At 39.4% G+C, this 22891-nt stretch overlaps 2 protein-coding genes and 4 non-coding genes across 7 annotated transcripts; 5 read left to right on the top strand and 1 right to left on the bottom strand.

Moving 5' to 3' along the window:
• The first annotated feature begins 3312 nt into the window (after positions 1-3312).
• eif4a2 (eukaryotic translation initiation factor 4A2) lies at positions 3313-9092 on the top strand. The gene is made up of 11 exons (XM_060873847.1): positions 3313-3414; positions 4156-4213; positions 5090-5222; positions 5333-5472; positions 6167-6335; positions 6569-6678; positions 7143-7286; positions 7590-7727; positions 7967-8056; positions 8154-8233; positions 8341-9092. The coding sequence occupies exons 1-11, from the start codon at positions 3386-3388 to the stop codon at positions 8483-8485; spliced, it is 1236 nt and encodes a 411-aa protein (XP_060729830.1). The 5' UTR covers positions 3313-3385; the 3' UTR covers positions 8486-9092.
• On the top strand, positions 6395-6467 carry LOC132849332 (small nucleolar RNA SNORD2). The gene has a single exon (XR_009648875.1). It is a non-coding gene; the product is annotated as a small nucleolar RNA SNORD2 (small nucleolar RNA).
• On the top strand, positions 6764-6942 carry LOC132849326 (small nucleolar RNA SNORA81). The gene has a single exon (XR_009648869.1). It is a non-coding gene; the product is annotated as a small nucleolar RNA SNORA81 (small nucleolar RNA).
• On the top strand, positions 7341-7529 carry LOC132849327 (small nucleolar RNA SNORA81). Its single transcript, XR_009648870.1, has one exon. It is a non-coding gene; the product is annotated as a small nucleolar RNA SNORA81 (small nucleolar RNA).
• On the top strand, positions 7791-7862 carry LOC132849331 (small nucleolar RNA SNORD2). The gene has a single exon (XR_009648874.1). It is a non-coding gene; the product is annotated as a small nucleolar RNA SNORD2 (small nucleolar RNA).
• A 4092-nt stretch (positions 9093-13184) lies between the features above and the next one.
• On the bottom strand, positions 13185-21822 carry b3gnt5b (UDP-GlcNAc:betaGal beta-1,3-N-acetylglucosaminyltransferase 5b). Of its 2 annotated transcripts, none has more exons than XM_060873361.1 (2): positions 21647-21822; positions 13185-15767 (listed from the first exon to the last, which is right to left on the bottom strand). In XM_060873361.1, exon 2 carries the CDS (start codon positions 15605-15607, stop codon positions 14471-14473), a length of 1137 nt encoding a protein of 378 aa, XP_060729344.1. In that variant the 5' UTR covers positions 15608-15767; positions 21647-21822; the 3' UTR covers positions 13185-14470. The 2 variants fall into 2 exon arrangements, with proteins under 2 accessions (XP_060729344.1, XP_060729345.1); XM_060873362.1 differs by having other exon boundaries at positions 21667-21822.
• Between the last annotated feature and the right edge of the window lie 1069 nt (positions 21823-22891).

The following is a 22891-nucleotide window of genomic DNA, read 5'->3' as shown; positions in this document are numbered from 1 at the left end:
GTCTCTCTCTCCCTCTCTCTCATTCATTCTCTCTCTCTCTGGGAGAGATGATTATAGGTACAACAGACTGTTAAACAATCCTATACAAATAAAACTGAATTGAATATAGTAACAGCCCATAAACAGGGACACGTCATCTCCAACTAATAATAAAGTAAATCCTATAAACAAAAAGAACGAAAGATAGATAAATGTTTAAGTGAATCTATAAGTAAACTTGTAAAAAAAATGTTTAATGGTTGCTTTTATTGTTGGACATCCATCCATCCATCCATCCATCTTCTGCCGCTTATCCGGGACCGGGTCGTGGGGGAAGCAGTCTAAGCAGGGATGCCCAGACTTCCCTCTCCCCAGACACTTCCTCCAGCTCTTCCGGGGGAATACCAAGGCGTTCCCAGGCCAGCCGAGAGACATAGTCCCTCCAGCATGTCCTAGGTCTCTCCAGCATGTCCTAGGCCTCCTCCTGGTTGGACATGCCCGGAACACCTCCCCAGGGAGGCGTCCAGGAAGCATCCGGAACAGATGCCCAAGCCACTAAATCAAGATCAATAAATTGCTCCACAATTTGTTAGCAAGAAAAATGATAATAAATTGTAAAACTAAATAAATAAAGAAAGAAATAACAAATAAAAACATAAATACATAAATACATAAATAAATAAATAAAATGTACATTTTTTTTTGTACAGTATGACCAAATCACTACTGACCCTTCACACACTGAAAATGACTACTGACCCTTTACACCCTGGACACAACCTCTTTCAGCTTCTCCCTTCTCTCAGGCCCTACAGAACTTTGTTTACCCAAACTGCCAGACACAGGAACAGTTTCTTTCCCCAGACAATCACCCTGATTAACAATTCACCATAAATATATTCCCTGCTTCATATCTATAAGTACTGCATTATCAGAACTGTCAGTCATCACATCATCCAGTATATGTTACACACTACTGCTGCTGTATATTGTACAAAAAGCATATATTGTCTTGTCTTGTATAGTCTGTTTTGTCTTATATAGTCTGTTTTGTCTTATATAGTCTGTCTTGTCCTATATAGTCTGTTTTGTCTTATATAGTCTGTTTTGTCTTATATAGTCTGTTTTGTCTTATATAGTCTGTTTTGTCTTATATAGTCTGTCTTGTCTTATATAGTCTATTTTGTCTTATATAGTCTTTTTTGACTTGTATAGTCTGTTTTGTCTTGTATAGTCTGTTTTGTCTTATATAGTCTGTTTTGTCTTGTATAGTCGGTATTGTCTTGTATAGTCTGTTTTGTCTTATATAGTCTGTCTTGTCTTATATAGTCTGTTTTGTCTTGTATAGTCTGTTTTGTCTTATATAGTCTATTTTGTCTTATATAGTCTTTTTTGACTTGTATAGTCTGTTTTGTCTTATATAGTCTTTGTCTTGTCTTATATAGTCTGTTTTGTCTTATATAGTCTATTTTGTCTTATATAGTCTTTTTTGTCTTGTATAGTCTGTTTTGTCTTGTATAGTCTGTTTTGTCTTGTCTTGTATAGTCTGTTTTGTCTTGTATAGTCTGTTTTGTCTTATATAGTCTGTTTTGTCTTGTATAGTCGGTATTGTCTTGTATAGTCTGTTTTGCCTTATATAGTCTATTTTGTCTTATATAGTCTTTTTTGTCTTGTATAGTCTGTTTTGTCTTGTATAGTCTGTTTTGTCTTGTCTTGTATAGTCTGTTTTGTCTTGTATAGTCTGTTTTGTCTTATATAGTCTGTTTTGTCTTGTATAGTCGGTATTGTCTTGTATAGTCTGTTTTGCCTTATATAGTCTGTTTTGTCTTGTCTTGTATAGTCTGTTTTGTCTTATATAGTCTGTTTTGTCTTGTATAGTCGGTATTGTCTTGTATAGTCTGTTTTGTCTTATATAGTCTTTGTCTTGTCTTATATAGTCTGTTTTGTCTTATATAGTCTATTTTGTCTTATATAGTCTTTTTTGTCTTGTATAGTCTGTTTTGTCTTGTATAGTCTGTTTTGTCTTGTCTTGTATAGTCTGTTTTGTCTTGTATAGTCGGTATTGTCTTGTATAGTCTGTTTTGCCTTATATAGTCTGTTTTGTCTTATATAGTCTTTGTCTTGTATAGTCTATTTTGTCTTGTATAGTCTTTTTTGTCTTGTATAGTCTGTTTTGTCTTATAGTCTGTCTTGTCTTATATAGTCTGTCTTGTCTTATATAGTCTGTCTTGTCTTATATAGTCTGTTTTGTCTTATATAGTCTGTTTTGTCTTGTATAGTCTGTTTTGTCTTATATAGTCTATTTTGTCTTATATAGTCTTTTTTGACTTGTATAGTCTGTTTTGTCTTATATAGTCTTTGTCTTGTCTTATATAGTCTGTTTTGTCTTATATAGTCTTTTTTGTCTTGTATAGTCTGTTTTGTCTTATATAGTCTATTTTGTCTTATATAGTCTTTTTTGACTTGTATAGTCTGTTTTGTCTTATATAGTCTTTGTCTTATATAGTCTTTTTTGTCTTGTATAGTCTGTTTTGTCTTGTCTTGTATAGTCTGTTTTGTCTTATATAGTCTGTTTTGTCTTGTATAGTCGGTATTGTCTTGTATAGTCTGTTTTGCCTTATATAGTCTGTTTTGTCTTGTCTTGTATAGTCTGTTTTGTCTTATAAAGTCTTTGTCTTGTATAGTCTTTTATGTCTTGTATAGTCTTTTTTGTCTTGTATAGTCTGTTTTGTCTTGTATAGTCTATTTTGTCTTATATAGTCTGTCTTGTCTTATATAGTCTGTCTTGTCTTATATAGTCTGTCTTGTCTTGTATAGTCTGTCTTGTCTTGTATAGTCTGTCTAGTCTTGTATAGTCTTTTCTGTCTTGTCTTATATAGTCTGTTTTGTCTTATATAGTCTGTTTTGTCTTGTCTTGTATAGTCCAAGCTAAATGTATAGTATAGTGTTATTTATGTCTGTACTTTTGAGTCACAAACAGCTTGAACCAAATTCCATGCGTGTGTCTACATCAACACACTTGGCCAATAAACCTGATTCTGATTCTTATCCGGCTAAAATCGGAGACCCCGTAGCGGCCGCATCACCGCTCCGCACTGCGGCAATATCACTGCGCTTCATCCTGTAGTTCAGACACACCAGCGAACACTGTGTCTCTTTATATATATAAACAAAGAATCAAACAGCTTTTCTCGGCAGTAATTAACGCCGTTAATACGAAACATCACAAATATCCAGAAACCTAAGACAAATCTACGTGGTGTTTTTTTTCCCACCCCTCTTTTACTCATTCTCAGTTGCGCGCCCGCGCGCGCGCTCCGGAATAAAGTAGTTCCGGTTAAATAAAACACGCCTGAGATTCACGCGCTCTTCCTTTCCAAGTGGATGCCGAAGTGGTGAACGGATCATGTCTAGCGGTTCTGCTGATTATCACAGGTGTGTGACGGTTTAACGAGACGATTCATATTTCTTCGCTTTTGCTGTGCGTTTCAACACGTAGCGAGTCAAAATCTGCGTGCGCGTGTGTGTTTTTCTGGCGTTTGTTAACGAGGCCGCACGCGCCATGCCTTGGCCTACATTCCACCTCTATTCCGCTCACACGCGACTTCACTCTCTCGGGCTAAGCAGCTGGCGTAGTTTTTTGACTTTATCTAAAAATCTATATTTTACGGTCGTGTTTTAGTAAATACGTTTATATCCCGTCGCAGAAACTTTAGATGCTCGTGTATGAAGCGTATACGGTGTTGTCACGCGCGCTTATCGCGAGGCCTGTAGCTGGATGCTAGTTTTGTTAGCACCGGATAATGTAGAAAGTTAGACGTAACGTTGAGCTCGGATTTCAACTCCATTTGCATAACGAACACTAGTTCGAGTTCGAGCCGCGTTATACGGTGTGAAGTAAGCTGTAGGTTTTATTATCTGTCGTTCTGGGCCTCACGACACTGAGATTTCTAAACGCATCCGTATTGGGGCGATGAGTGCACTAGCGTGTAGGCGCCATTTTTGCGGCCCTCAGCAGAAATAGTGCGCGAGTGAAGGGCGCAGGGGGGCGTTTGGGATTCAGCCAGACGGAGCACAGCAGCAGGGTTTGTTCCCCACGTGGCGTTCGGTTGTTTTGCATGTGTTGTGTATTCAAAGTTGAACTTAACCTTGTCGTTTTTTCCCCCCCAAATGTAGCTCTAGAGATCGAGACCATGCAGGGCCAGAAGGTATGGAGCCTGATGGTGTCATTGAGGTAATTATTATTTATATATATATATGTTTTTGACACTTGTCACTCAATATCTTGCTTTTAACCTACTAGGTCTGAATGAGGATTCATTTTAAGTTTTCTCCTGTTTAAATTTACGGAAGCTAACGAATGAGTCTGTACGGTAGACTTGATGTTAACGTGCGACTTGGTCCTTACACCAAGGTTACTGTTTGGTTACTGGGCGATGTGGTAGCCTAGTGGTTAAGGCGTTGGATTACTGAACGGAGGGTCATGAGTTTGAATCCCAGGTCCATCAAGCGGCCACTGATGGGCCCCTGAGCAAGGCCCTTAACCCTCAATTGCTCAGTTGTATGAATTGAAATAAAATGTAAGTCACTGGATAAGGGTGTCTGCTAAATGCCGTAAATGTTTAAGGTGACCTAGAAATCGTACGGAATCCAACCGATCCAGTCCTGAGTTTTCTCCGGTTTTCTGTGCCGTATTTAATCCAACAGCATTAGTTTGTTTATGCAACAACAATGAAAGAGCCTAGCATGGTGCTGCGCCGCGTTCACTGTTTGCTTTGGTGTTAGTTGGCGGACGTGCGCGAGAGGCAGCCATTTTGTTATATACGCCTGTTAGTGCCTGTACAACCGTACGACCGACTACAATGGTCTACGGGTGTCTCTATAATCCACATCAGAACAGTTTTATATAGAATTTTAAACATAAACCACATTAAAGCTCACTTAAATAATGATGGGATGAGTGCAGAAGTTTTTTTCTTCTTCTCTTTAATAAATTTAGACTTAGAGAATCCTCATAATCTAACCCTGAGATTGCACTTGTGTTCGAGCCTGTTCGGGGAGGTTCGGGTTTGTTGACATTTCCGACTATAAAGAACGTCTTGACTTGCAGAGCAACTGGAACGAGATCACGGACAACTTCGATGACATGAACCTGAAGGAGACGCTCCTTCGAGGAATCTACGCGTACGGCTTCGAGAAGCCGTCGGCTATTCAGCAGCGAGCAATTATTCCTTGCATTAAAGGTAATTGTGCTTAGTTTAAAAAAAAGAAAAGAAACTGGATTGGAGATTCTAAAGTTTATAGTTAACCAATAACTGACTAAATGGAGTCATTTGTTTTTATTCCTATTCAGGATATGATGTCATTGCTCAAGCCCAGTCAGGCACTGGCAAAACAGCCACGTTTGCCATCTCCATCCTGCAGCAGTTGGAGATTGAGCAGAAAGAGACCCAGGCTCTGGTCCTGGCGCCGACCCGTGAGCTTGCTCAGCAGGTATGCTGTACCTGAGGTCATGATAAACTTAAGTGTGTCTCAGACCAAGGCGGCATATTTGGGGCTCAATCAAAGGTACAATTTTGCTCTTCCTGCTATGTAACTGTGGGGTCTTTTTTATTTATTTATTTGTTTGTTTGTTTGTTTATTTATTTTAATGTAATGTTCAGCAGGAAGCCAGATTTTCATGTGTATGTAAACATATTGCACCTTTTCTCTATTAGACGTTTGAGCCTAAAGTTTTAAAAATGCAAAATTCGACGGACGAATGTTATTTTAAACTATTATAAATCTTTTATTTTTTTTTTCAAGCAGAAATGTAACTGTGTATAATTATCGTGTTACAGAAGAATGTTGTCTGTGAAAAATAAATGAATAAATAAATAAATTTGACCGAATCTGACAGTTAAATAATGTTAGAAAATAAAATTTAAAAAAAATTATTTTTTTGCTTTTTAAAAGGTTTTAAAGAATATGTCGCTTGCTGGTGTGGAAATTTTTTTATTTTATTTTTTTAAATTTTTTTTGGGTTATTTAATAAGATTTTATAAGAAGTTAAGTTAATGTTTTGTGTCACCGGATGTTTATCAGCGTGAAGACGTTTAGCTGTAACGTGTCCACAAGTCTGACCACCGAGATGAATTTCTACTCCTAAGTGTCATGTTTTTATTTATTTATTTCCCCCCTTGTACAGATCCAGAAGGTCATCTTGGCTTTGGGTGACTACATGGGCGCATCGTGCCACGCCTGTATCGGAGGCACCAACGTGCGCAACGAGATGCAGAAACTCCAAGCGGAAGCTCCTCACATCGTCGTGGGGACTCCGGGGCGCGTGTTCGACATGCTGAACAGGAGGTTTCTCTGTAAGTTCTCGTCACGACGGCTTTTTAACGAAACAAAACCGACGGCTGATCGGATTCGAGTATGAAATGATGGCATACCATCTTTCGGGACTGACACATCATGGAGATGCTTTTTAAACTTACTGATCATATCTCTGTCCAGGTTTTTGCACGATGTGACTTGTTATAAATCAGGTTTGTGCAGTCGCTGTCGTGGTTGATGTTTTGTTTCTCTTTTTTTTTTTTAAACGTAGCCCCTAAATGGATCAAGATGTTTGTCCTGGACGAAGCAGATGAAATGCTGAGTCGTGGTTTCAAGGATCAGATCTATGAAATTTTCCAGAAACTGAGCACAAACATTCAAGTGAGTCTGGGTTTTTGTGTCAGAAATAATAATATTAATAATAATAATAAAGGTAAAGGGGGTTTTTGGGTCATATCCCAATCTTCCTTCCATCTAAAAGAACTGTGCTTAAATTACAGACTCCAAGTCTCTTGGTTTATGTAATAATGCTAGCAGAGTGAAAGCATGGAAGCAGACTAATGCGCCCTGTGCTGGAAATGAAACACGGTCGGACCTCTTTCTTAATGTCCCGTGACCTTTGTTTCAAAGTTCAGTGCGACATTTATTTTAATGCTTCAGCGTGAGAGAGAGAGACGCTGAAACATTCGTAGCTGCATCGGGGCGTCTTGATGGACTTGTTCCTAATTTAGTATCATTACCGGTTTCCTTTCCTTCACCACACGACCCAGATCATGAGGGTAAGAATCTTAAAACAAGCACCGGACGTAACTGCATCGTGTCTGGGTCTGATTTTGTTTTTTTAGGTGGTGCTGCTTTCGGCCACCATGCCGGCCGAGGTCTTGGACGTGACCACGAAGTTCATGCGCGAGCCTGTGCGCATTCTGGTGAAGAAAGAGGAACTTACCCTGGAGGGTATTAAGCAGTTCTACATCAATGTAGAAAGAGAGGTGAGCTCTTGCTGTCTGTGTCTCTCTCTTCTCTCTCAGATTTACTGTACAAACCCCTTCTTTATAAAGCGCCATGCCGAAATCAGCAGGTCTGAGCCTTTTCCGGTTCAGTCTTGCCGGTCATGCCGGTACGGTACGTCTCAAAGAAGGCAGAGCAAAAAGCCGCAGCGTCGGAAACGAGACCCGGAGGGACCTCTTTTTTAATGTCCTGTGTCCCGTGTCTCAAGATTCTGCGCTACACTTTTGTATCACAACGTTCACTGTCGGTTCGGTTCGGCGCTAAACGACTCGCTCCATTTCTAGGAATGGAAGTTGGACACGCTGTGCGATCTGTACGAGACTCTGACGATCACCCAGGCCGTCATTTTCTTGAACACGAGGAGAAAAGTGGACTGGCTGACCGAGAAGATGCACGCCAGAGACTTCACCGTGTCTGCGCTGGTAAGAACTCGGATCTATTTTTGGTGTCGGTTTTATTTTCCCGCCTGCTTGTTTATAGTTGGGGTATGAAATGATGCCTTACCATCTTTCGGGACTGACTGTAATGGAGAAATTCTTTCACTTTACTGATCATACCTCTGACCGGCCGGCTCGACGTGCGAGTCGCACGGTGGTTTGGGGAACAACCCTACGAATAACCCACTTTTTTTTCTTTTTTCTTTTTTTTCTTCTTCCTGCAGCACGGAGACATGGATCAGAAAGAGCGTGACATCATCATGAGAGAATTCCGGTCCGGATCTAGCAGAGTGCTGATTACTACAGATTTGTTGGTGAGTCCCGATCGTCCGGTTCCTGCAGGAGTCAGTCAGCAGGGATGCGTTGTAGCTTAACAAGCTCTACGTGTTTGTTGTGTTTTCCCCGCTTCAGGCTCGCGGTATTGACGTGCAACAGGTTTCCCTGGTCATCAACTATGACCTTCCGACAAACCGAGAGAATTACATCCATAGGTAAGATGCAGTGTCGCGTTTTCAGCCTCTTTTTAAAATGAAACTAACATTTATAATAATAAAAAAAAAAAGAAGAAAAAAAAACGTTTTATTTTTTTCCTTCCCAGAATTGGCCGTGGAGGTCGTTTTGGCAGAAAGGGTGTCGCCATTAACTTTGTTACCGAAGAGGATAAACGGATCCTTCGAGATATCGAGACGTTTTACAACACGACCGTCGAGGAGATGCCCATGAACGTGGCCGATCTGATTTAATCCGCCGGAGAGTTATTTTTAAATGCAGGGATAGCTACAGAAAAATCACTTGCATTTTTGCGCTTATTTCATTGGAAGAATAAATAAAAGCCTGTTCTTTCTCCTCAATGCTGGCTGCGGATCAGACGTGCGAATTCGAATCGATACGTGACGTGACTTTCCTGCGCGGACGGCTTCGGGCGTCGTACCGGCGTCTACCCTTAGCGACATTGACAGAAAAATGGGTTCTTTAAATGTGTTCTTTATCAGGTATTTTCTCCCTAGTATGTTCAAAATATCCGTGTTAGACGTTCTTCATCGTTTAGTAATTTACTTGTGGACTAAAAGATACAAGTGCTGCATCAAGTCTGCCAATTATGTTATGCTAACATACGTGTGCAGTTTAACTTGATTCACTCCCGCCCACTCCTCCTCCTACTCCCCCCCCTCCCCCCTTGTCAGTACATGCAAAGGCACTTTTCTTTTGTTTTGAATGTATTAATTGTATATTGTTTTAAGTACTTCTTTGTGTGAAGTCCTCTTCAGAAGTGGGTCTTAACATTTAAAGGATTTTGATGTTTGTTGTAGTTTTGGCTCATTTGACAATAAAGAGGATGTGATACTCTGACTTGGTGCTTGTGTGTGAGGCTTGTACACAAGGAGGCGCTGTTGTACACTTCTTTGGACACCTTTTTCTTCTCTCTCTTCCCCACTTGTACGTTCATCTCTGAGTGTTCCTATTCTTACGAAGCCCTGACATTGAATACTTCAATAAATGTAAAATATATTAATGTTTTTATTTATTCTTTTTTTTTAGATGGTAGTAATTTATTTTGTAAACAAATAAAATTAATATAGAAATGTAGTTCTCATGATGCTGTGCGTTGATCTCCTGTCCTTATTAAACTCTGAATGCTTTTTTTTTTTTATATATATACACATGCATGCATACATACACACAAGGCAGAAAATCCCCAAAGAAACCTATCATACAAAGTATACAATCTACTAGCGCAGCTACTTTGAAACGTAAATCTGAGGCACTCGACCAGAAACGAAGGAACAGCCTTGACCACCTGAAAGCGAAGCAGAATTTGCATGAAGACACATGGAAGGAAAAGATGAGATGTGGTTACAGTTTCCCTTTCAAACCCAAGATGACAACACCCTGAATAAATCACCTGGTTAAACCTAAACTTGCATTGAAATAGAACCTTTTATGTTCCTTTTTCACCAGCAGGTGACGAAAAATATACGTTGGAAAGCACCGCGCGTTCGATTGCACGATATATCGGACGCCGTACGTCTTTGTATGCTCGATGACGCTAGAAACTCGTACCCGCGTTTTTGTCTGCTAATTCTAGGCTAAAAAAACAAAACGATAGAAAACCTTTGACCTTTAGTGTTTCTTGATTAAGAGTGAATACAAAGCTTTTTTTGATGCGTTCATCCAGTTATTAAGCTATTATTACAATATTGAACCCGGTGTTTTGAATCAGCTTTGCTACACATTTGAGCTGCATGTTGTGAGGTTATGCAAAACACCTTCACTCACCTTGCCTTCTCTCTCTCTCTTTTTTTTTTTTTTGCGTCATCTGTTATTCTCTTAGAAAAATATAAGCAAATGTTGAGGGGAAAAATGGTGACGGAGAACTACAAAACTAAAGAAAGCTTTCCAGTCTGATGGTGGCTTTTATGCGGTTATCGTTCAGATTTACATTTCCAACTCAGCCTCTTTCTAACGTACAAATTTTAAAGCTTGAAGATGTTTTACACTATATATGAATGGTTGTATTTCATTTAATATATGGGGGATCCAGCGTAGAAGGGTCGCGTCCTTTCATCCGTTTTCTAAAATGAGGTCCGATCAAAAGGTCGCGACGAGAAGTATGAAATTAATAGAAAGTAAAGGTTTCAGTTTTGATTTGTATTCTCTAAATTTCACACACAATCCCTCGTACAGACAGCTGGTTTGAGTATTTCCGAGTTTGAACACCGAACGGTCACTAGATTTAACACAAAAAACGTCCAGTGAACGGTGATTTCAGGTAAGGAACGGCATTGTCCAAGAAAGAGGTCAAGAGAGAAATGGCCAAATTGATTCAAGTCTCCATTTCGAGAGTTCTCACTCACTCACTCATTTTCTACCACTTATCCGAACTACCTCGGGTCACGGGGAGCCTGTGCCTATCTCAGGCGTCATCGGGCATCAAGGCAGGATACACCCTGGACGGAGTGCCAACCCATCGCAGGGCACACACACACACACTCTCATTCACTCACGCAATCACACACTACGGACAATTTTCCAGAGATGCCAATCAACCTACCGTGCATGTCTTTGGACCGGGGGAGGAAACCGGAGTACCCGGAGGAAACCCCCAAGGCACGGGGAGAACATGCAAACTCCACACACACAAGGCGGAGGCAGGAATCGAACCCCCAACCCTGGAGGTGTGAGGCGAACGTGCTAACCACTAAGCCACCATACCCCCCCATTTCGAGAGTTCGGTAACTTAAATAATCATCACTCTTTACAACCGGGATGAGCAGAAAAGCATCTCAGACTGAGTTCTAATAGCGATCGAATGGGGATGGTCGTGTCTGAGTAAAACGCGCCTCCAGCCAATGCCCTCTTACATTCACATGATCAGGAGAAAAGCTATCAATTAAAGTCTTTACATATGGTACGTGTCTTCACAGGTAGGAGTTTGAAAGAAGAATCCCGTGCTAGCAATTTCACCGATGCAAGAATTTTCCGCACAAAACACCCGCGTTTCTCGGAGGGACTGTCTACCCTAAAAAGCTATTCTGTCTACACTTGCAAAATGATCCGTGGTGTCCTGCAGCATTCTGGACATTTGATCTGTTGGTTTAAAAACGATCCATTGAGCCGCAATGTCTGTGTGTTTGCTCTTCTGAAAGCATGGTTCTTCAATGACCTTCTGCCACCAGTTAGATGCTTCTCAGATGTCACACACGACAAGAGAGAACGCACACATGCAAATTCCTGATCAAACAAGCTTTATCGTGTCGTGTCTGAATCCTGGAGTGAGCGTACCTTTATTGTTCAACTGAGAAGACACAGAGTCACGTGGGAGATCAGCTCTCAAATGGCATTGCAGCCTTACAGACTTGATACCATGCTTCAGAGAGACTACAGTTCCAAATCATTAGGGCCTGGGAGAACCCTTTCCGTGGTAAATGTCTGTTTAAATCATAAATAAGGGAGACGTAACCTCCCATTCATCTGTTTTCCGTGGCTCTACTACAACCTTTTGGGACTTGGGGCAGAAGGAGGAGGTTACCAACCCATCACATGGCACAATTTCTCACACACTTACACACTAAAGACAATTCAGTGATACCACAGCATAGGAACAGGATGAAGATAAGACTCGAACCCCCAACAACCATGTGGCAACCACTATATCTTCACTAATCTAATCTAATCTAATCTATCAATCTTCCAGGACTTAAAGTGGGACATTCACAAAAAGGCTCAGCAGAGGTTGTACTTCCTTCGCCAACTGAGGAAGTTCAACCTGCCACAGGATCTGCTGAAACAGTTCTACACTGCCATCATGGACTCCATGGTCTGCACTTCAGTGACTGTTTGGTTCAGCTCAGCTACCAAATCTGACCTCAGAAGACTACAGAGGGTAGTCCGGACTGCTGAGCGAATCACTGGCACAACTCTCCCCATTCTCTGAGATCTGTACTTCTCCAGAGTGAGCAAAAGGGCAAAGACAATCACTCAGGACCCCTCACATCCAGCACACTCACTCTTCTAACTGTTGCCATCTGGTCGACGCTACAGAGCCCTGAGCACCAGAACGACCAGACACAGGAACAGTTTCTTCCCTCAGGCGATCCATCTGATGAACACTTGCACATTTTTTTCCACTGTACATACAACTGTCTATATTATATATGTGTTCTTGTCTTGTCAATGCCATTCTGTTTACACTGTGGAGCTTCGGCATTCACTAAACTCCAGGGGTTTTGTTACCACGACGTAAAGTGGGCGTGTTTCTGGAGGTCTCGGAAAAACGCCCTCTTTCAAAAAAAAAACAGCGTACTACGAAGGACAAAACAGTCATACAGGTAGATTTATTTTAGGAAACAAATAAACAACCAAAAACTACGGTTAGGGTTAGATTATCAAATAGGCAATAAAGATCTTTCTGATTCTGATTTGAGCGCACTCGTGGAACACAAAAGAGCTTTTCTTCGTAATAGAGAGATCTGTAGATCTACAGGTTACCATTTTGCAAACAACTGAAAGGATGCATCCAGGTAAGCAGATGTAAAAAAGGTCCTCAAGAAGCGTTAACCTTCCAAAGAACCATAAGTAAGTATAGTGCAATGCAGATGCGTAGTCACTGGATTTACAAATAACCCCTTAAGAACAGCTCACAATCTGTTTTCTGTTTTATTCGTTTATTTTAACCAAACTAATATGAGTGATTCTGACCGAACAACTTAGTCGAATAATCAAGAAAACAAAACACAAGAACATGTCAAAACATTTACTGAATATGCATGTGCAAGGCGTAAATTGTAAATCTGGAATATATATATATATATTTATATATATAATATATATAAATATATTAAATTAGTGATCAAGGTTTGAGATCACTGAAAATCTCTTTGGGGATAGGAACCTCTCTTGTAAGCCAAACAAACCACCAAAGATTTCTATGAAAATGTCTGTTCAAGCTAAAGCTTTTGCAGCACGATTGCCCAGGACCTCAATCGACATTTTCATTAATTTCATACATGTATAAATAGATTACATTTTGGAGACTTTAAAACAAATGTGGAACAGCTGGTGAAACCGGTGAAAAGTTTCAAAAGTTTTCAAGTGATGAGTTTACGAGAGCGTCACTTCTCACGGATGTTGCATGCAAAACTTGAAACAAGCCTCGAGATCTGAAACTTGACTCAGAATCAAGACACTTCCTTTATTTTTTTCTAGGTGGAGGACGCACATACAGTAACAAGTTTACGATTACAAAACAGCCTTTCACAAAAAGATGTAAAAGAAGAACTCGGGGAAAAAAACGATTTAACTGCGATGGAAGATGTCGTCATTCTGACCCGAGGTCTGCGATGCTTCTCTGCACCGATACGTGTTAATAAAACATTTACATTTATAGCATCTACAAGACGCCTTTATGCAGAGTGACTTCTGTTCATCTATTATTTTTTTTTGCTTAAGAGTCCAGCAGTGGCAGCTCGGTGATTCAGGGATTTTGCCTGCAAACATTCCGATCACTGAACTAGCACTTCATACAGTTTTCAGCAGGCTCGTACAAACCAAACCCAGATGCCGGACAGAAGCTTGAAAACTTGTGAGGCAAATTTCAAATCCGTTAATGGTACAATATCTGGGGAAGGTTTTACAACACCAGACCAACACACCCTCATGTGCTCCGCTCTTCTCTTGTGGGTTCATTCAGCTACACAAGTATTAGTGAAGAAAGGAGCTGATGTTGAGGTACAGTAAGTGTTTCATCCAGTGTTACATCCCAAAGGTGTGGAGTCAGGGCTCTGTACAAGTTCTTCCGCTCCAGTTGTAACCTCCACACTATGTCTTCATGGAGCTGGCTATTCAATCGTGTGCTTCCAAATCTGTGGCAATAGTTTGGGGGAAGAAACTCATATGGGTGTGGCGTAAACTTTTCTTCTCAAAAGAGACTCAAAGATTCTAGAGTGTGGTTGGTTTCTCTCACTGGTTTTGGTAAAAAAGAAAACATGCGACAAGTCAAGGAACAAGACAAACACTGTAAGGTGTGCAAGGTAATAAATGTCATTATTTAAAAGTAAGGTATGGATGAGTTTTAGTTAGTTGTGTAATAATTTCAAGATGGCCCCAACCCCAGAACATCAAACATAAACATACAGATCTTCTAGCTCAACAGTGTTCTCTTAAAAAAATTGGATGAAGAGGACAGGGCTTCTCCAGGGATGGGGTAGTTTTTCATACCTATCCAGGTCCTATAAAAAGGCTGCTTTACACGGGTAGGTGTTTACAGTGTGTAATGCACAAAGGAGTCTGATTTTAGCTATGGTGCAGTACAGCTTTCCAAAAAGTCCTGAAGAAACCTGCTGCACCTCGGGATCTGTTGCAAGTTTCCAGAGTTCATGGAAGTCCTTTACATGTCCATGGGACGTCATCATTTGGTTATAGATGCAGACGTGGTTAGGAGCCCTACCCTCTCCTGAGAAGAACACGTGTTCTTGGGGCGAAATCCCTATCGCGTTGGCGCAAATGCCCATGAAGACATCGTCGATATAAATAGAGGCGTTTAAGGTGAGGGAAGCTTGGTAGACTCTAGAGGCCACGTCTCTGGAAACAACATAACCAGCTCCGGGGGTGTAATCAGGATACAGGAACCAGGGGTATATGTCGTGAGACACGTAGTACTTGCTTTCTTTCTTACGAATGGGTGGAGCGCCTCGGTGCACCTTGCCGATCCAGAAGTCTTTGACACTAGTCCGGTTGATCTCCTGCAGGTAGCGGATCAAGTTGGGCATGTGGACGAAGATGTCATCGTCTGCAGACATGAGAAAGCGTGCATGTTCGCAATATGTGTGTGTCCAGCCAAGCTGGAGAAGAAGCTTAATCGTGAGGTTGTGAAAGGTATCGAGAAAGTCCTGTTGAATTAGATCTTGGTATGTTTTGTCTTCCACAATCAACCTGTGCTGAAGCTTCCTTCTGTTCACTGGTTGAGGGTAGATGCCAAGAGCAAACAGCACTCTCACGGTCACACCAAATCTTTGCTGGATGTAGGCTTCGTTGCCCCACGTCAACCGGATTGCCTGCCTCCTGTCAAAGTTTTCAGGAGAGCTTTTGACGAGCAGCAAGAGTAGCACGTCTTTGCTGGCACATTTCTCCTCGTGGTTTATTAAGTAACGGTGATTGCTGAACTTCTGTGCTTCTTTGTAACTAATTGTTAGGTTAGAACTTATAAAGTCCAAGCTGTTGAGCAGGCGGAAGGAATAGGACTTGACATGATTAGATACATTCTTGTCAAGACTTTCCCAGTACACCTTGATCACAGACAACAGGAAGCACATCATCATCAGCTGTCGGAGTTGGCATTTTTTGATCCGCCGGAAACACGCAAACATTCTGGACCCTTATACACATCCGGGCGTGGGTTCGAGAGTGGGGGTAAAACAAGCCTTCACTATGTTTTATGCCGAATCATCGTTTGGCACAAAGTTCTCTTATAGTCCATCCTGAGGCTGAAACCATTTCAAGACACTTTCGGCAGCAATGATGTCATTCCTGAAAGAGAGATAGAAATATTTTATCAAACAAAATCTTTAGTATTTGAGATAGTATTATCTCACCATTAGCGCTAACCTTCTTCATACATGTCTATCTTTCTCTAGATAGTGTCATCATTGCTAAGAATGGCAACGTGTATGTGCGTATGTGAGCTTAAAAACCACCGAACTTCCGCACATAAAAATGTGTGGCTTCTAAATTTAAAGATGATGTGCTGTGACATTCTGGTCTGATGGCATTTAGTGATCTGAAATGCTTAGTCATTGTTCACAAATTGGAAAATGGCATATAGACAAAAGTGGATACAGACAAGCAGATTTACAAGATTCTTTCTGATTCTTGCCACCAGAGAAGTATAAAAATAATGCAACAGGGTGTGTAAAGACCAGAAGTTACGTTGATTATTCCTACACCACCAGTCGATGCCTAAGGTACACGACTTTCCAAAAAAAAAGGCATGACTTTACAAAAAGTTCTCCAGACACTATTTTGATAGATCTACACCTAGATGTCGCCTTGGTTACGGCGATTCATTGGAACGAATGCGTCAATAGAGCCGCCATCTTGGAACAGGGGGCCCCCTCCTTTTTAATGCGTCAACGTCAATGTAGGCTAACGGAAATAAAATCACCGTAAATCGTCATGAATTGGATTTTCTAGTTTTTTTTTGGTTGGTTCCAACGGTCAGACGCGTTTATCATCGAGTCCAGAGAAAATTTAAGCTTTTGATATTAAGATAATCTACTTTTTCAAAATATAATGATGACGATTCAGATTATTTTATTTAATACCATGTCAGCAATCAAAGCTATTTTCATGGCAAAAATCCGATTACAAAAACACAAATATCATATAAATGCAATAAAAACAAAAATATAAACAGCAAGTCATATTATACTTTTTTTTTAAAATTAAGATACGATAAAAAAATCCAAAACCTTTTCAGGCATAATGTCATTAAATATTTCTTTATGTGAAGTAACTTGATAAAAGAGCATTCTGCTTGTGTTTGTGCTAGATAGTCCAGGACAATCTAAAAAAAAAATGTGTTTGACAGATAAAAGAATCTTACAGAACATGCATAAAGTTGGGTCTTCACCTTTAAGCAAAAAAAAAAAAAAGCATGGGTCAATTTTTAACGTCCTTATTAAGAGCTTCGGAGTCTACAAACATTGTCGGGTAACTAGCATGGATTAGCTGCAGTCGTTAACCAAGGACTGAAACAAACCATCGTAACCAGAAATATAAATTCGTAACATGCATCGTCCACGAATTTGAAGTACAAGACCCCTGTTCGAAGATGACGGCGGTTTTTGACGCATTTTTAGAACCCCAAGGCGACATCTAGGTGTAGATACTAGGCCAACAATTCTTAAAAAAAACTGTAGAACCAGGAACAGAATGCTCTTTCACTTCTTACATAATGTAACATGCAATTAAACATTTGTTAAATCAACCAGCTCTAGCATGTGCAACTCTACTGTATTGTACGGACTGCTTTTTTTTTTTCACCCAAAAAAAATCCCAGCGTCAATGTAAAAGCCAACACAGCAAACATGCCAGGTGTCATCAATAATGGAGGGCTTTAAGGCCTCAGAGGCGGCGAAAAAGTGCTGAGAGCAACAGAAAGCGGGGATACACTAGAGCACAAAGAACAGCTTCCACCAGGAAAATGTGGGAAAAGAAGACGCATCATCCTAAAACTCATCATCATTTAATGAGGCACTATGAGAATCTTTAAAAGATTTGAAATGAAAGAGAAAATTTGTGCAAAAACTTGTTAGATGATTCAAAACGAACATTAACAAGGTCTCATTTCTCATTTTTGGTTGATGTTATTAATCATCATCTGATTTTTCATACTAAACATATCACCAACACAAAAAGGCAAGACTACCACTTCCTGTGTGTAATTATAAGTATAAATAGGATAGGTTAGTTTACTTACGTAAGCCCCTTTTATCAACTTTTATTTGCAGAAGTAGTTTCAGTGTATCTGCATGTAAAGGCAAATATGTGAAAAGCATAGTCGTAGTCATGGTCACGGTCACGGTCACGGTCAGGCATGCACCGACAGGCTTTTGGCCAGATAGTGCACATATAATCATCTTGAACCATGTGGAAAAATGTGTTAGGATCTGATCAGTAATTGGAAAAAGAAAGATTTGGCGCAATAAAACGAGACAGCTTATCAGCATGTGAAGCATGGTGGTGGCAGCGTCAAGTGAAGAGCCATCTTCTCTTCAGCAGGGATTGGAGCTCTAGACAATATAGACATATGGAACTGAATATGGAGTGGAATTTCACCTTCCATCATGTTAACCAGTCCCACCAGTTTACAGATTATGCCTAATTTATGTCTGTACTTTTGAGAGTCACAAACAGCTGGAACCAAATTAGTTCAAATGTGAGCACATTTGGCCAATAAACCTGCCTGATTCTGATTCTGGTTAACCCACTAAAATGTGATATTGTGAAGTCTACAGATGTCACGCATTTGATGTCATCAGTGAGTGGTCATGTGGTCATCAGTCGGTGGTCATGTGGTCATCAGTCAGTGGTCATGTGGTTGGTGGTCATGTGGTCGATGGTCATGTTGATTGGAGTATTGGGGTTCAAACACCAGCACTGCTAAGCTGCCACTGTTGGGCTGTTGATCAAGGCCCTTAACCCTCACTGCTCCAGTGGTGCTGTACTATTGCTGACAAGGTGCTTTGACCCCAACCTCTAAAGTTGGGATATGTGAAGAAAGAATTTCACTGTGCTGTAATGTAGATGTGACAAAATAAAGACTTATATTCTATTCGAACTGGTTCATGTATACTGGACTTACTATGAGGGGTGGTGAGAGGTCTCTGAGACATTAGGTTTATACTGAATTTAACCAGGAATCTTTATAATCGTAATAATCAATTCAAGAGGATTTTTTTTTGTCTATCTCAGTGCTTCATCAGTATATCCTTGATCTCTGAACTTCAGGTGAATTCCCCTTTGTGTTATGCAACAGTGTTGCAGAGACAGTATCAAATGTCAGGACCGAATTCATCTTTAGGGTGATAAACACACATGGTTATAAACAATGGACAACACATTAATGTAATTGTCCGGGTTGCCAGGCCACACTGGCACATTAGAGGCCTTTTGTTTTAACACGTTTACTGTAACATAATTAACATTACGAGAAAGTCTACGATACAAGTTTGCACTCATTCCCTTGAAATCCTGCCTTTTTATCTCTTGCTTGAAGAACAATAAACGTACAGCAAGTAAAATATATAAAATAGGTAAGACCTGAAGACTTGCCTATGGTGGAAAGCCTTAAACAGTGACGCTGGAAACTTTTTAATCAGTTTTTAATCTCTTTACATTACTTGTAAAGCTGTTGCTATAGAAACTATATTTGAATACTGGTTACTATACTACCTATTGAATAAATACAAATAAATCAAAAAGATTAATGTCTTTTCTTTCTTTTCTGACCGAGATGCCTTTTAAGAGAAACTCTAGAAGGCTTTGTCCAACTGATGATTTATAACGCTAGTACTTCGTCACACTGCTGCCTGTTTGCTCATTGTAACATCCAGGTTATGTTTAACTTTGAATTACTTGGTAGCTGAGACAATCGTGGTACCAGTTTTCAGAATCAGAAAATTACAGCTTTATTTGTCGTTATGTTACATTGTACTAAGGACATTTCTTTTCTGATCTAAAGAAGAAAAAGCTCATCTGGACCAATTCCATAAACCTTACCTTCACCAATTACGTGTCTGACTTCGTTCAATCTCCTCTATTACTTTTATCGAGGCACAGATCACAGATCTGCAGGCTAAAAATCATCTCCAAAAACCTGACTTTTTAACTTTATACTTGTGGATGTCTATGAGGTATGACAATCAACTGTACTCGTTTGACTATTAAAGGTGGGGTGCACGATGTTTGAAAGCCAATGTTGACATTTTGAAATCACCAAAAACAAACCCCTGTATTGATAGTCCCGCCCCACACATACATACATACGTAACCCAGGCAACTATTATGGCGGAACCTGCTGGGGCGGCTGGCCGAGGGGATATTTTTATCAATAAATGAACACAATGAGTAATACTATGGTAACACAAATGTGTTTTTGTAGTACCGTGTGTTGTACCGTGAAAGGTTTAGCTCCGTTCACGCGGAAGACGGCGTCCAACACCTAGAACCCGAGGCAGAGGTGACGGCAGGTATCCGCCATGTCAATATTTCAATCGCTTTCTGCTAATGTCAGACACGCGCACTGAACACTCTCTCCGCCGCATATTGACAAGACACGTCCCTTTCTGCTCATTGGCTACACATTTGTTTTGTTAGTCGGCCCAGCTCAGTTTTCTGAAGCATTTTTCAAACATCGTACACCGCACCTTTAAGCCATTACCTGTGATTGTTCTTCCAAATTTAAAAAATATTGCTCATTATAATTGCCCGGATGCTTGAATATCATTCTAAAAAAAAAAAAAAAAAAATCAACCAGTCACTGGGATGCATCCTGATTACAATCACAGCGATTTGCCAATGCTAGGATTATCCAATTGTTGATTTGGGGAAATCTTCTCTAAGGAGATATCCAGTACCAGGGCTTTGTAACGATCAGAGCTGGACTTATTCAGAACTCAAGATTTGTGACTTCAAGATAAAGAAACCAAAGAGGCTGCTGAGTGATAAAAAACAAAAAACATATTTATAGCTGCTATAAAGTAAGCAATAAGTAATGAAAGTAATCAGGAGGTCCACATCGAAGGTACAGTGGTTTGTCATCTCAAATGAAAGTTCAGATGGTAATGTAGGAACTGTGAAAAAATCCCACTTAAGTTTTTAGTATGTCCTTTTTAATATTTCTGTTCAATTGTTAAGAAATAAACACATAAATAGAATTTTCATACACGGTCCAGTCAAATTAAGAAGAAAAAAATAAAAATACAATGTCAAGCAGCAAGAAAAATAAATAAAAATGTATTTCGTCAAGTCAGAACTTTACAAACTTTATTCCAAATGTAATACTTTTTTTTTAATGGCAGAATCCAATTAATCCAATTTTTAAAAAATAAATAAATAAATAAATAAATAAATAAATAAATAACAATAAATAAATGCAATATTTTTGGGAATCCATGTTTAATAACCTGAAATTATTATTATTATTATTATTTCAGGCATTTTATCTATTTTAACTAATGTTTTTTACAAAACATGGACCAAAAAAAGGTCTGAATATGTATTAAAAAAAATTAACAAACAACAATTTAAACATGTATAAATATACGTTGTCTGGAAGGTTACTGGGACGATATACACACTTAAAAATGATTTAATCCATATTAAACTGGATTCTGTTTTAATTCGAGCTTAATGCGGAATAAAAAGGTTGTTACATTTGTCCATAAATTCAATTAAATTACATTAAATTGTCATTTGTTTTTTAAACAGTAAACAGGTCCCAGTTGGAGTAAAGGAAGCCACAATCAGGCACCAAGTTTCTGAGGTAAAAACATTTTTTTAAAGGAAAAAAAAAAATGAAAACAGAAAATAGTTTATCATTCGTCTAGTTTCTTAGTTTTCACATCAAATTTTTGTTTGTCATTTCTGTTTGTTGGCTCTATAAAGTTACTTCACTGAATAAATCACATGATGTTTTTGTGGTTTATTTGTTTAAATAAATACATTTAAAATTATTTTTTAGCTAGGTTTGTTTTATTTTTATTTATTATTATTTTTGTTTTTTTTTTGCAATCGAATTCTTTATAAAACTCCATAAATGAACATAATTCAAACATTTCTTTCGTAGTTCAACACACATTCATGTTTGGCTCTTACCCTAAAACTCATATAAAATGAGCACTCACCGATTCTCCTGCTTATTTACCTCAGAAATGGACATCTGGTAAAATAACTTCGTGTGTTCAGGTGAAGTAAAAACAAAACGTGACGGATTTATCGGTCATTTATGATGAGTGAGAGGACGAGAGGCAGATTATGTCCCTCTGCACCTCCCGGTTCAGTGAATGTTAGCATAGCAACCTAAAACTTCCTCAGGGGCGGAGAGGAACAGGACAGAGCTAAGTGGCTAAGGCTTATTTTACTACAGTGGTTTTTTTTGTTTTGTTTTTACAACAGGTTCTCTCTTTTTTTTTTTGTCTCAACCACATGCCGTGTTTGTAAGAAGTTGGACAGTTTTCATACCGTTTGCATGCACACACGCACACACACACACTCTCTCTTTCACATAGTGAACACTTGATCCAGGCGACCACATCGGGCGTTCATTCACTATGGTGATGTGTTGTTTTTCGACACAGTGTCGACTCTTTGAGTCTTTTCGATTAGTTAACGATAATTTTTTGTTTGTTTATTTGTTTCCTTTTAAGAGAGAGAAAGAGAGAGAGAGACACAGAGAAAGAGAGAGAGAGAGAAAGAGAGAGAGACAGCGAGAGATAGAGAGAAGGCTCTCAAGCGACGTAATCATGCATTCACACAAGTACTGATGTGTTGTTTATCAATGAGTCGACTCTTTGAATCGGCTATATCACACGAACACTGACACTCGATTCGTGTAAATTTGTTTGTTGTCTGTTTCTGTATTTTTTCTTTGGCCACACACACACACACACACACACACACACACACACACACACAGTAATCCGGTATTCAGTCTGGTGCTGTATCGTTCATGGATGAGTCGATTCTTCGAAGTGAAATTTGGAGTTCGTTTTTCTTTCTTACGTTGTTTTTATTTAGAATATGTAATGCATTGCTACTATAATCATTATGTTAATAGGTTTACTAAAATACCAGACTACTGTATAATTTTGTTATATTTTTGAGTAAGCTTTGATTGAAGACTGAATCAACTCTTACGAGTTAGCTGAGTCAAATAAAACGACTCGTTTAATTTTCCAGCATTTCGCCAGAATGAGTCAGAATGAGTTCAGTTATGTGTTTGGCAAGTTCGTTCCTCAATTAAAGTAATATTTCCTCATTATTCAGGGTTCACTTCACTTCCATATCCTGTTTAAAACATATCCACTTGAAGGAATATCAGATTGTAATTTCATATCAGATTTCATTTAAAGCTGTGTGTTTTCAGCCAG

The sequence above is a fragment of the Tachysurus vachellii genome, chromosome 7 (assembly GCF_030014155.1).
Source record: "Tachysurus vachellii isolate PV-2020 chromosome 7, HZAU_Pvac_v1, whole genome shotgun sequence".
Taxonomy (NCBI): Eukaryota; Metazoa; Chordata; class Actinopteri; order Siluriformes; family Bagridae; genus Tachysurus; species Tachysurus vachellii.
Note: the sequence above shows the minus strand (reverse complement) of the source record. Positions and strands in the feature narration are given on the sequence as shown.